Here is a 13,515-nt window from a genome sequence, read left to right on the forward strand (position 1 = left end):
GAATACGTAGGTACTCGGGCCGTACCTGAGGCACACAGCTAAAAAAGACAAGTAGGTACTACCTATGGAGGTAGGGAAGGCAGGGAAGGTAGGTTCGCGACGTCAGGTAGGCGGCGTAGGCCCGTTCTTAGCCTCCTTCCCTCCTACCTGGGACGGCCTTGGACCGAAGGAAGGAAGGAGGAATCTGAGAGATTTGATCTTATCAGATCCGAAGATAACCCCGAAATCGCATCATGACCCCTCCCCCGACTCCACTTGGTCGTGCAAACTGTTCATCATCGATTTTTTCATTCTCTCTTGACCTGTCATCGTCTCACCCCTCCCTCCCTGTTCGCTAACGTGTTATTTTTTTTCTCGTCGTCCCCTTCGCTTCCCACATCTTCGTCTCTCCTGCGTCTATTAGTGTAGGTCCCCCGTCCGATTTCTGCATCGCGACCAATTTGGAGTGGGTCCTCCTGGCACCATCGATCTGCATCATCTGGGAAAGCGTCGCCGACAAGTTTCTCGTAAACCGACGGCTTTGGCCTGGTCTGCTGCACGTAGCACGGCTGCCACGCCCGTGAAGTTTCTTCAAACCACGCCTCGATGTCATCGCCCTTCTCCGGCGGCTTCTAGTCTCAACGGCCAGTGCCCGAGCAAGCCAGTTGCTTTTACTGGTGTGAAGCACCCCGGTGCTAGACCTATCAAGATTCGAGATAGCATCATGACAAGAGAGACACTACGAGACGAACAGACAAGTTTCATGGCAAGGCGAGGATTCGCAAAAGTCCTAGGCACGGGAATCACGGTTGAAATCGGACTGAAGAGCAGCATCGATTGGTAGCTTGATTGCGTCGGACAAGCATCAGCTGAGCCTTTCCAGGGTCCAGTCAACGTCGTTGTCCTCCCCGCGTTGGGAAAACTGTTCGTCCGTCGGTCGTCTACGGTCCATCATCTCTAGGCGCTCGCTTTAACGCTCAACCCGTCGTCAGGTCCTTCAAATCGCTTCGGTATTTTCATTCTAGCTTCTGTGCCTCCGGTCCATCCCTCCCGTCCGCTCCACTTCTGTGGCCCGGCACATGCAAACGAGCCAGCTACGCCAAGGCCTGCGACCGCCGCTCGCCGCCGCTGATGCTGGACACCATCTCGAACGGATTGGTTCGACGTTTGGTGGTTATGTGGTCCTGTTCTTCATTGCTTTTTCCGTCCTCGTGCAATCGCCAATGCAGCGCTGCTTTCTACCTTACTTTAATCTTCTCCGTCAACCGAAGCGCATTTCCCACTCTTGTCTGTGTGCACATGCCTCGTACAGACAACCCTTCATCGCGCCCATCATCCACTCACCCACTCAAGAAGTTCCTCCATTCTCCAAAGGACCACTTACACCATGTACCATGGACATGAACTTGGCATGGGTTCCAGTCTGCGAGACCCAGACCAAGACCCAGGACCCAGGCCCTCCCAGGGCATTCCTTACTAGCGAGCCCATCTCTGGAGTCAGCCCGTTGCGACTCTGTCCCTGGCCCCAACCCCTGGATGTGGAAAGGCGTCCGTTGTGGATGGCTTCTTGGTTTGAGCCGAGCTGGCGCTTCACTCTTTGCGCCCACCAAGTACGCCAATACCTACAGTAACCTATACTACCGTCACTACCCACGGCATTCTGCGCAGCTCTTCTCCCAAGAGAGATGAGCCAGGGTTATGTCCTATACAGGCCTTCTCCGGCAGAATGACAGGATCGCGGCATCGACGTTGCCCCATTCGCGCGAAGAACCGAATGTTGCAATTTGAGTAGGCTCCTCCAAATACGTCTAGTCCCCAGCCTCTGGGGCGTGTAACCAAACAACTTGTACAGAGTACAGATACCCCTACCCAGTCCCAGTCTCCATCTGCTCGTTCGTGAGCTCCGAGGCGAGGGTCCAACGGTCCAGCTTCGAACTTGTCGGTCGATCACGCCGCCTCAATGGGACGCGGGCATCCATCAACGTCTGCTCGTTTTACATATTAGCCCCTCGATGCCCCTCCTCTCTTGCCAAAGCGTCTCTTGATTCTTCTTCACCAGCTCCCACTTCTCTCCTCAAGCCTTCCCTCAACCGCCCATTCAACCGGTGGCCCATCTTCATTATACCCAAAGGCTTCAACCAGATACGCCACTCTTTGAGAGTCGATGACGAATAGTGTGGCTTGAGACCACCTTGGATCAATCACAAGGAAAAAGCCGGCATTAGACCAGGAAAAAAAAGTTCTAACCACACCCAAAAATACCCCGCGCAGTTTCGCACCCGCATCCCACTTTTACACCGGGCTCTTGTTCAAACCGTCTCAAAATCGAAAAGTAACGCCCTCAAGGTCAGTTGATGTGCTCCCACTCTTCCGAGAGAGTGAGATTTTAAAGGTCGTGAAGCTGATGGTTTTAAAGCCCCTGCTCTTCCCGTCCAGTTGCATTGTCACTGGCACATTGATCGATCCATTCGCTCGTCAAATAATACCCCTAGCCGCTCTTTGCGACTTGTCTATATACTCAGCTCACGCACACTTACACCAAACCACGTAATTCCAACCCCCCCCCCCCCACCACCCATCACCATGTCTCCTCACTGCGACTCGCCGACCAACGGCTCCGATGCCGGCAGCGGCTTCTCCTCCTACAACGGTAATGGCAATGGCTACACCAATGGCAACGGAGTCGCCTACCAGAATGGCAACGGCGTGAACGGCCACCAGAACGGTGCCTCCCGCATCCAAAAGTCCCAATACCTCCAGCCCACCGACCACAGCGAAATCCACGACCTTATCTGCGTTGGCTTCGGCCCCGCTAGTTTGTCTGTTGCCGTCTCCATGCACGACTTCCAGGAGGCCGGCCGCCAGCTTGCCCCCGGCTCAGCCGCCGCCAAGGTGCTGTTCCTCGAGAAGCAGCCGGCCTTCGCATGGCACCCGGGCATGCTCCTTTCCGGCGCCCGCATGCAGATCTCCTTCATCAAGGATATGGCCTCCCTGCGCAACCCTCGCTCCCAGTTCACCTTCCTCAACTATCTCCACAGCAACGACCGCCTGGTTGAGTTCACCAACTTGGACACATTCCTACCCGCCCGCGCCGAGTACGAGGACTACCTGCGCTGGTGTGCTCGCCACTTTGACGACGTTGTTGAGTACGGCCGTGAGGTCGTCTCCGTCTCCCCCGACCCTCAGACTGCCGGCAGCATCAAGACCTGGACCGTCAAGTCTCGCAACGTCAAGACCGGCCAGGTCAGCTCCTATCAGACCCGCAACGTGCTGATCGCCAACGGCGGCCAGCCGCGCATCCCCAAGGTCATGCCTGCCAACCACCCCAAGATCATCCACTCCTCCCAGTATGCCCAGCTCGTGCCCCAGCTCCTCAAGGACAACTCGAGACCCTACAGAGTCGCCGTCATCGGTGCCGGCCAGTCTGCTGCCGAGATCTTCCGCGACGTCCAGCGCGCGTACCCCAACGCCAAGACGTGGATGGTGATGCGCTCCGAGTTCCTCAAGCCCGCTGACGACTCGCCGTTTGTCAACTCCATCTTCAACCCCTCGTACGTCGACGAGCTGTACCCCAAGTCCCAGAGCTACCGCCGCTCCCTCATCAAGGAGGCCAAGGCGACCAACTACGGTGTCGTGAGACTTCAGCTCATCGACGCCCTGTATGAGATGCTGTACCACCAGAAGCGCACCCTCGGCTACGACGAACGCAAGTGGCCCCACCGCATGCTGTTCGGCCGCGACATCACCCAGGTTACCGAGAGCAAGGAGACCGACCGCCTGCAGATCCACGTCCGCCGCCTCGAGGACGCCGCCGGCGACAGCCTCGAGGATGGCTTCGTCAACCAGCTGCCCGGTGACGAGGTCCTCGACGTCGACCTGATTGTCGCGGCGACTGGCTACCAGCGCAACGCCCACATCGACATGCTCCGCGACAGCTGGAACCTCCTCCCCGAAGTCGCCCCTGCTGCCAACGCCAGTGAGCGTGAGATCGTCGACGGATGGGAAATCGCTGGCCCTGATGCTACCTCTGGATCAAGGAAGCTCGAGGTTGGACGCGACTACCGTGTGCGTTATGCCCCTGGCGCTGTGGCGCCCGAGGCTGGTGTTTTCTTGCAGGGATGCTGCGAAGCGACCCACGGAGTAAGTTGAACCCCGCCATTTCATTTTTCCCTCATTACCCCACTACACCACACCACACCACGCAAGACATTGTGACTGATGAGACCTTCTTCAACAGCTGAGTGATACCCTTTTGTCAATTCTTGCCGTCAGATCGGCCGAGGTTGTCAACTCCATCTTCCCCTCTACCCCGAGGGCCAAGACCGTTTCCAACTAGACAATTTTACGACTTTATTCTTATTAGAGAGAGAGAGAGAGAGTGAGAGAGAGAGACAGAGAGAAAGGGATGGGAAAGACATTCCGCGAGTCTCTTTTGGATTAGTCATTGGCATGGGAAATGTGTAACTGACGGCATCCCTTTATGTATGTGCCCTTGGGCGGGTTCTTTCAACACTTCTTCGGAATTTGAGTTGAAAAACTAAAATAAGACATGGCGCGGAGTTTTTATCTATTTTTTCAATGATTTTCATTATTCCTGGTTCAATAAAGCTTCACCTTTTTTCTCTTGAGACATTACTGAGCTCCGTGATCGAACCGATTTTTTAGGTTTCCGAAATGTTTGGTTCTTGCTTTATATGATGGCTTATATGGAATAGTTATTACTGTACAGTTGTGCGTCGTTGTGTTCAACCCACGTCATGAGTTCGTCATATATCGCGCCATTCTCTGTAGTCATGGGATACAGCACCTGACTTGGCCCGGGCGGGAAGGTTTGATGTTGAGGTTGTTGAGAATATGTGGTGGACGGCGTGTTGATGCTGCTGCTAGCGTTCGTCACATCGTCCGGCGTCAAGCCAGGGGTTGAAGGACCTCCGCTGACACCACCAGTGCGGGCGGTATAGACAGTTTGGCTGTCCAGTCGCAAACGCTGAACTATAGACTTGAGGTCTTTTAGAACGGTGGCACAATCGCGAGCGTAATTGCTTTCCGTCTTGGCCTCTTCTTCGAAAATGCCGATGGCGAAGTTGACGTTGACGTCTTCGGGCTCCGCGGCCGGCGAGAAGACGAGAAGTTCTTCTAGCATAAGAATGATGGCGGCATTGAATACGTAGTGCAACCCCGCTTGCAAGAACTTGCGAGTGCCACCGTTGAGACTCATCATCCAACGGGCGAGGTACAAGTTTCCATGCGCCGCCTTGGAGCAGGAGCTTATGCGGTCTGCGTGGTGCGAGAATTCCCAACGGCGCTCTGAGGTGATGTAGCGCTCGGCAAACGTCTTTTTGACAGCAGCGAAGAAGATGGGGCGGACGACAAGGATCAGAAGCTGCAGGTTCCGGGAAGGTTTGGAGTCAGTACGGGGTTACGATTGTCTTCTCGGTTTCCAGATTGGGAGAGGGGTATCGTGAAGCGGAAAGAGGGGGGGGAACGTATAATTCCATCCTTATTCGGAGGATCAAGGCAGGGAGGGGGAGGAAGGCGGCAGGGCCAAACAAGCTTACCTGGTTGTGTGCCATATGCAGGAGACAGCACGAGGGATCGTTACTTGGATGGGATATAGACATTTGCAGGGTAGGTGGTAGTGATGACTGCCAGCTCCCGAGCAACTGCAGCGCTCGGTCGATATGCCGCGCCGCACCCCCGGGACCGTGATCCCAGGGGGCGACTCTATACGTGTTGCAGACGATGTGGCCCGAAATGCGGGCCAGCTCAACGTGGGCTCGAAGGCCGGCTGCAGGGGGCAAAGACCCTGAACTGCACGGGGGGTTGGAGATTGTGTTAGATGAGTGTGTTGTTACTCTGACAGGAATCCGTCATCGGAGGTCTCCGTCGGGGAGGATGCCAGGGGTTGGGAGGGGGAGAACTTACAACTCATCACAAGGCAGTGGTAGCCGGATAGCATCGTCCATGATAATGGGTGGACGGCCCATGAGACAACTCAACCAACGATCGAGGATATAAAGAGTCCAAAAAACACGTTTGCCTTGCTCGTTAACCCAGCCACGGTGAGCGCCGTGCATAATGGATATATGCATAGCATTGCTGACGTAGACATAGGCTGCGTCGCGGCGGTTCATCTCAATGAGGTAGAAGCCCATCAGTGCTAGGACGGCAACGTCACTGATGGTATATCGGGTAATATCAAGAGGGTTGCCTAGAAGCAGGCGAGCGCGGGCGAAGTAACTTTGGCTCAGGTCTTTTGGGACTGGCATCGAATTCGCCGTGGTATTCGCCTGACATGCAACGGCAAAGGCGATATGGTAAAATGCAAGGTGACGATTAGTGTCGGAGACGACCTGTTGAGCTTGTTGAGAGGTCCCGGGTGGAAACACCTCGACATTCGCGTTGGGCAATTTGCTCATGCTGAGATCGCCCCACCAATAGATGCCGCCGCATGGGAAGCTGCCGCTGCCGTCTTGGATGAAGTAGCTGAGGTTGTTAGACATAGTTCTCATTTCGTCCGGGGAAGGTAGTGCGAGAGGGTCGACGCTCGACTCGATTTCTATGGGACGAGAATCATATGTTTGATAACTTCCAAGGGAAGAAAGAAATGTTAAACCGCTGGTTGGTGTAGGTGATAGCCACTGCGGATTGAATGCAAGTGGGAGCACGGTGGACATGAATTCTTTGAGATAATCAAGGAATGTTGCACCAGAGGTCTCGCCAAGGAAACGGAGTCTTCCATCCTGATCGAGCAGTGTGCGTCCGTTGGTGGTCTCGGCAACAATCTCATTACTCACTTCCCCGTAAGAATCATGCGGCTCTGGGGGTGTGATAGACGGAGCTGATCCGGCACGAGACCCTTTTAGGTCGACATCGTGTTGCAGTAGTAATTGTCTTGCGACGTCGTCGGGTACGGCAATTTGCAGAGCCCGTTCGGCAATCTCAAGCTTCCTCCTCAGATCATCTAGCTCGTTCCGGGCGACGGAAACTTTCTCGATGATAGTGGGGTACTGGCATTCTCTTGATGAGCTGCGGCATTGGCGGCACGGTCTCTCACCGGAACATTTGATGCGCCGGACATTGCAGCTGTTGCACCTATAGAAGTGATTCAGTATGTTGAGCGTAAAACATGAAACAGCGAGGAGTTTATCGTCATCATCCATGCCAGGTGAGCGATGCTACAAAAGGGGAAGGCAGACAAATAGGACAGGCACCCGCGAGTACCAAGGTAGATAGCGATCAAAATAGATGAAGGATAGATTGCGAAGAGATTGGAGATTCCAAAGTCAACTTACGCTGTTGCGACACGCTTCCGCTGCTCTGGTGCTACCTTGTGCCGTCGCGGGTTGACAGGCAAGCGAGATGCACGGCTGGAGTTTTGGGTGTGTTCTGGCTGCTGCTGCTGCATCCTGGTTCTGCGGGATAGTGAGGCCGCATGTCACCGCTCCGCCGGAACTCACGCACGGAGTCGAAGATGAGAGATGGAATGTGCGAAGTAAGTTGTCGCGGTCCGGTGTGGTTCTGGTGAGGTGTGGCCGTCGGGCAAGGGTGAAGGGCAAGCTTGTCGTCGGTGACGGTGACGGAGGCGGCAATGGATCTGGACCGGTTGGTGGCTCAGTGTACCCCGGAAATCGGTAGCCAGACAGCGGCGGATGTGTCCCGCCCGTGTTCGAGACTTCCGGTGGGATTGGACAATGGACACCAGGGCCTCGTACTCCGTAGGAGAAGGGAGTGACGCTTGGATGGGGTGAGACTTATTGGGCTGTGGTATGCGTACTAGATCGTTGATAGTGGGCGGCTGTATCCGAAGTGTATTTGCGGGTGAAGGTCAAGGCGCTATGTCGACAGCTTTTGGTCCTTGGGGATCTCTTTCATACACAGGTTGGCGATCAGAGGCTGTTGATTCCGATTGATGTGTGGAACGTCAGATTTGCTCGCTGGGAAGATGTCCCGGAAGGATGTTGAGATGGACATGGCGTGGAGAATGGAGATTTTTGAACAACCGTTCTAGTCGCGAGACGAGGGAAAGGGTCCAGTGGTGGTCCGGGAAGGGAGAAGGAACCTGAGGAGGTGGAGGGGAGGGGGGCGTGGTATTTTGGGGGCCGGAAGTGGCTCCGTGTTAGTCATTTACATGTGACGATGCCCACATCCTTAACAGCATCTTTCCCAGCGCCATTGGAGCTTCAAGGTCCTAAGCACACCAAGGTGCGAGGTGCGCGGGTGCGTGCCTACCCGACCAGGTCATGGAAGGTCAAGCAAACACCGACCAAACCAACCTGGCGGGTAATTAATTATTGAGGAACGGCGTACGGAGTAGGTACCTTCAGCTGCCTTCCTTCCTAGGCATACTTACTCACTTATTCACTTGCACACTTGCTCATCCTCACTGTTACTCTCACTCTCATGCTCATGCTCATGCTCACTTGCGCTCACACGCAATCCGGGGATCCGTCGGAATGAAGCAGAAAAATGCTGCAAAGAAAGGCATTCTCTGTCGGCCCCTCGAATGTTGCTGTGAGGTGCGCTACTACAGACCTGCAAGCCTCCCTGCTTGAATCACAAATCTAGTCACAAGTGATTGCAATGCGGCACACGAGCGCGTTGACGGAGCATCTCTTCCCCTCCTCTTTTCTCCTCCTCCTCTTCCTCTTCCTCCTCCCCGGTCATGTTTCGACCCCCAAGGATTCGGGGACCGTTGATCATTGATTCGACCCCCTGACGAACGGCCCAGGCTGTGTGTCTAACGTACCCGGGGCCTTAGCTTGCCCTGCCTCGACAGAAGAGGGCATTTCATGCCCAAGCCTTACCTTGCCTTGCTAACGCACTACGCAGATTGCTAATCACTCCCGTGTAGCTCAGCCTGCAAAAGTAGATTCTACGCAGTAATGGCCCCAACCATTCACTGTTCGGTAGGGTACCCCCGACTTCAACCGCCAGTGACATGGATCGGAAGCCCCAGAAACGGCTCAAGAGGGCGCCACTAACGTCCCGTCTTACGTTGCCATCGACTCGTTTCACGGCCCACGCGGGAGGCGGGAGACGGGAGGCGGGATGAGCTTGGGGCACTTCTTCGCCGATGGTCAAATCAACTCTCGTCAGTTCCTCATCTCCATTTTCATCCAGGTTTCTTCACCATGTACGCATCCAAAATATTCATTTTAATCATCTCACATCTCATCTACATACCCGTCGTATCCACGTCCCATACCCTGCCTCACAAAAACATGCACCTGCAGATGCTCAGCGGCTACCATACCCCGACAAACTTGCCAGGAATGCTCGCTTAGGCACGGATAGACCACTTAATTGACCTGTCAGAGACGTCCAACCTGCACAATCGTGGCCTCGGCCGATTGCTTTCGGATCGGTGGAGAAATATGCCCACTAAGCCCCCGGCACACCGCGAAGATTGTCGCTGCAACTATTTCATACCGGCCAGTCTCACTTATTTGGTCTCACACGGCTCGCAATGAATGGAAAGAAATATGCACAAATTGGCGTACAGCTTAACTGATTACAAGTTAGGCGCACAGCTGTCCCCAAGTTGGTTCACGCGCCGGGGCATTCGCTCACTGCGGAACGGCTCGTCTTGGCGCTTCATCCCTGTGGTCTTCGCGTGGCACTCGCCCGGAGAAGTTTGCGCCTCTCATACCTCACAAAGCACCCAAGGTATTTCCCCCGCCAGCCACTCATGCCATTTCTTTGCCTATTAGGCACTTCTTCTTGAGCCACATGATTCACATCGTCGCTTAAAGTCTCGTGATTTAAACTTCATTAGACTTATCCCACATAACCCACAGATCGACGAAGACGACTTTCAGCCAGCAGGAAGGTCGTTGAGAATACCCCAACGAGCTCGTGTAGCATATCCTCCCTTTTTTTCGAGCACCCTCGTAGACAACTTAAGTCCCAAGGGAACAGCCTGTTGGTTTGCGATGCCTCCCTGCGACAGAGTTGCCGTCGGCCATCCTGCAGCGCCGATGACTACCATCGCGACTAACGGGCGCCCACGCCTTCTTCGCGCGCTGTCTCCAGATGCTTGTCCCTGTACTCAGGCAAGCGCAAGTCAAACGCCACTTGATATTGCTCTTTTGTTCCCTTGGCCTTGTTTAGCACTAGCTCCTGTTCGGTGAGTGTCGTGAGAGCTTATCTTTCGTACCGCCAGCCAGAGAATCCTTTTCCGTGGTTGCTCATGATCCTGGTTCGGTCTCGCCCGACACCGACAGGCTCAAAAGCCTTGCTAAAATATGTAATCACGTTCTCCGGGGTCCTGATAACACCCTGATTGACAGAAACTTTGGAAAATTGATCATGTGCGGAGCAAGCTCCGGTCTTCGAACTCTTCTGGTCTTCGGGATGAACCCGACATTTCGAGAGAGGGGTGTCACTGACACTGACATGAAGGCTTTCTCTCGCATATTACGTACAAATAACTCGGTCTGTTCCATGGCCTTTTACCGGCGGTATTTGCCTTCGACGGCTGCCTCACTCACTGATCCTCTCCCATAGTCGCTGATCTGCCCCCTTCGCCAGCTTCGAGACGATCAACTCACCCAGTATCACAAAATTGTCAGCGATTTTGATTACGGCTTCACAAATTTCAGAAGAATGTCGGATAAGATACTGTACATATCCCCTCGATGGGAATCTTAGGCATATCAAGGCAGGCCCTGTGTTCGCTAGCCAATGACGAAGCACGCTGCTACGTCGCTGAGTGATGCATGCTTTGAACGCTTTGCCAATGCATCGAGGCCGGAGCCTGTTGCAAAAAAACTCCTAGGCATCGGCTGCCGTGTACATGGCATGCGGCTCTTGAGGCTGAATGTCATATGCAGTCATGCCGCAACTGATGCTCACATGAGCAACGCCAGAAGTGGCGGTCACGGCCCGGCCGGATGAGAGGCCCCCCCCACGGTGTCCCTTACTTGTCAGCCTTTTTCACCTAATTCCGCATCGAGTGCCGCCACAAGTAGACTTTAGATGGTCTGGTGTTTGGTGGCCATTAAGACTCTTGCAGGTTTCAGGGACTGCTTTTCTTTGCGGCTGGTGAAGCCCGCCGCCTCTTGTCTAAGTCGAACTGTCCCAATATTGCTCGGTCTCATATCGGGGCTCGATTCCGTTGAGTTTTGAAGCGTTACCAGCCTTTCCAAACTGTACCAATCCTGCAATAAAGGGGCTGTCGTCGGTCGATAAGAGGTGCTCTTCGCAGAGCTTACCCTCAAGCGCCAGTGTGCATGTGCCCTTCAAGGGTTTGGCCTAGTTCCATGCTTATAGGGCGACGGTCGCTGGGGCCTCGTGCTGCCTGCCACGACAACGTCCTATCCGCCTTGCTTTCCTCTCACTGCCGAGCCCGGTTTCACGATCGGGCCACCATCTTTGTTCTGGCTTCATGGTGATATGGAAGTGAGTTTAGTCTACCAATAGCAATTCTCGTCGCAAAGTCTCAAACCAACGTCTTCAAACTCGAGTAATGCGTGGCCTTCATTGAGATCTTTATGACGTGAGTTGTCGCGTGAGTGTATTGGTACCGATGAGTTTGTACTGAGTAAGATGAGAGATTACCGACCCATTTGGATGCTCAAACCACAACCTCTTGCCCACTGCCTTTTGCATGTCTATGGTTGTATATAAGACCACTCACAGTCGATGCAGGAAGACCAAGGGGCAACTCACGAAGTCAAGCTGGCGTGCCAGCCAGAAGTGTCAGGCTATACTGCCAGCTGGGACCAGCTGTCCCCATGTCCTGTTTTACTGCTCATGATGACCTCATTCCCTTAATCGCGTCCATCCAGCGTGAGCTTCATATGAGGTCCGCAACAGTCGCAAAAGGCCATCTGTGAAGCAGGTTTCCTTCAAAGTCCTGGATCCTATCTGATGGAATCAACAGAGAAGACAATGGTCCGCCGCGCAGTCGTCTCATCCTTCATCTTCAAGTTTTCCCCCAATCGGGGGCCGCAGGTCGCGCTGTTCCGGAGAAGCGATAGCGTGCGGACATATCCGTGAGCCCATACCCTCGTCTTCGCGCATACGGATTGTTCTTATGCTTTTTCCATATGTGACTGACTGGGATTCCGAAGCAATCACCTTGCGCCAGTTTCGGGCAGCATAGAGCAGGATGACCCCTCGCCCCTGGATGCCGCCTGGAGAGAGATCCGCGAAGAGACTACGCTCACGCCTGCAACGTTGACTTTGCTTCGCCAGGGAAAGGACTACGTTTTCGCCGACGAGAAGATAGGCCGCGAATGGACGATATATCCTTTTGCCTTCCGCCTCAAGTCCCACGAGGATGAGTCTCGCATCCAGATCGACTGGGAGCATAAGGGGTTCCAGTGGTTCGACCCCCACGAGGTCCGAGATGTCGATGAGTTCGGTGGCGTGCCGCGACTTGCCGAGAGTCTAAGACGCATCTGGTTCGAGATTGAACTTGGCGAGAGAAGAGGAAAGATTCTGAGCGAGGGGCTGCTCGCGTTACAGAAGGATCACCAAAGCGGAGCGCGGCAGCTGGCGGGCAAGGCCCTTCAAGTTCTTCTTTCCGTGATTGGAGAGAATGCCAGCGCACTGAAGGATGGCTCCGTGGAAAAGTGGTGGCGCAATGCCCGACTTGCAGCGTGGCATCTCTGGAAGAATGGTAGGGAGAGCATGGGAGCCGCAATCCTGAACAACATCGTACGGTCGCTGGCCGTTATAGAAAAGGAGGTACAGCAGACCAAAGATTTCAACGTCTCCCAGGCGTTCCTCGACTCCGTTACAAACAAGGTGGGTCATTTTGCAACATCGAGGGACTCTGCCATCGACGGCATCTGGAACTCCTTCGAGGCCTTCTTGAGAAACTACCACGGCTCCGGCCGGCCAATTCGGATTCTCACATTATCATCGAGCTCTACTATCCTCGAGTGTCTGAAGAGAGCTATCGCAGGCCTGAACTCAGAATTCGACATCCGCGTACTCGAGTCTCGTCCCTTGTTTGAGGGGGTTTCAATGGCATCCAGCTTGGTCAAGCACCTCCGAGAATCAGCACCGAGAGAGCACAAGGTTGACGTCTCAATCTTCACCGACGCCGCCGCCGCAATCGCGAGTAAGGATGCGGACATGGTCCTCATTGGCGCGGATATCATTGCTGGGGATGGGGCAACAAGCAATAAGACGGGTTCACTGCCGGCAATCCTCTCTGCTAAGCACAACTCACCTCAAGCCAAGGTGTTCGTTCTGGCTGAGAGTGAGAAGATTCTGCCGTATGATCCACCTGGGTTCGAAGAGAATGACGTTGAAGAGGTCATCGCGTCATGGAAGCACAGCATCCTAGCACAGGAGGCTGCTTCTAACGCCATCGACAGCTCGCATGGGGTAGGCTCAGGAGAGAAGATAGCGAAGGCGAACGTCAGGAACGTGTACTTTGAATGGATTCCCCCAAGTCTTGTCGACGGATACATGTTCGAGAACGGGGAGAAGAGCCCGGCTGATATTGCGGGCATCGCTGAGCGGATACGCCGCGAAGCAGATGCTTATTTTTCTGATGTTTAGGTACAAAGGGTATTC

The 13,515-nt window shown here is 54.3% G+C and overlaps 3 protein-coding genes across 3 annotated transcripts; 2 read left to right on the forward strand and 1 right to left on the reverse strand.

Moving 5' to 3' along the window:
* The first annotated feature begins 2,536 nt into the window (after positions 1 to 2,536).
* On the forward strand, positions 2,537 to 4,611 carry BDP55DRAFT_665108 (L-ornithine 5-monooxygenase). Its single transcript, XM_060575013.1, has 2 exons — positions 2,537 to 4,119; positions 4,217 to 4,611. The coding sequence occupies exons 1-2, from the start codon at positions 2,563 to 2,565 to the stop codon at positions 4,313 to 4,315; spliced, it is 1,656 nt and encodes a 551-aa protein (XP_060429314.1). The 5' UTR covers positions 2,537 to 2,562; the 3' UTR covers positions 4,316 to 4,611.
* Positions 4,612 to 4,681: 70 nt separating this feature from the next.
* On the reverse strand, positions 4,682 to 7,387 carry BDP55DRAFT_632476 (fungal-specific transcription factor domain-containing protein; the record flags this gene model as incomplete). Its single annotated transcript, XM_060572431.1, has 4 exons — positions 4,682 to 5,362; positions 5,538 to 5,790; positions 5,905 to 7,074; positions 7,275 to 7,387. 4 exons carry the CDS (start codon positions 7,385 to 7,387, stop codon positions 4,682 to 4,684), a joined length of 2,217 nt encoding a protein of 738 aa, XP_060429315.1.
* A 4,487-nt stretch (positions 7,388 to 11,874) lies between these two features.
* BDP55DRAFT_694243 (NUDIX domain-containing protein) lies at positions 11,875 to 13,500 on the forward strand (the record flags this gene model as incomplete). Its single annotated transcript, XM_060577325.1, has 2 exons — positions 11,875 to 11,978; positions 12,057 to 13,500. The coding sequence occupies 2 exons, from the start codon at positions 11,875 to 11,877 to the stop codon at positions 13,498 to 13,500; spliced, it is 1,548 nt and encodes a 515-aa protein (XP_060429316.1).
* Positions 13,501 to 13,515: the final 15 nt, after the last annotated feature.

Source organism: Colletotrichum godetiae (assembly GCF_030913485.1).
Source record: "Colletotrichum godetiae strain CBS 193.32 chromosome Unknown BDP55scaffold_22, whole genome shotgun sequence".
NCBI lineage: Eukaryota > Fungi > Ascomycota > Sordariomycetes > Glomerellales > Glomerellaceae > Colletotrichum > Colletotrichum godetiae.

Excerpts from the sequence above, each read along its gene's own strand:
- BDP55DRAFT_665108 (XM_060575013.1), top strand. The coding sequence starts at position 2,563 with ATGTCTCCTCACTGCGACTCGCCGACCAACGGCTCCGATGCCGGCAGC. Across the intron at positions 4,120-4,216 it reads GCTGCGAAGCGACCCACGGA|CTGAGTGATACCCTTTTGTC; the intron begins GTAAGTTGAACC and ends CTTCTTCAACAG.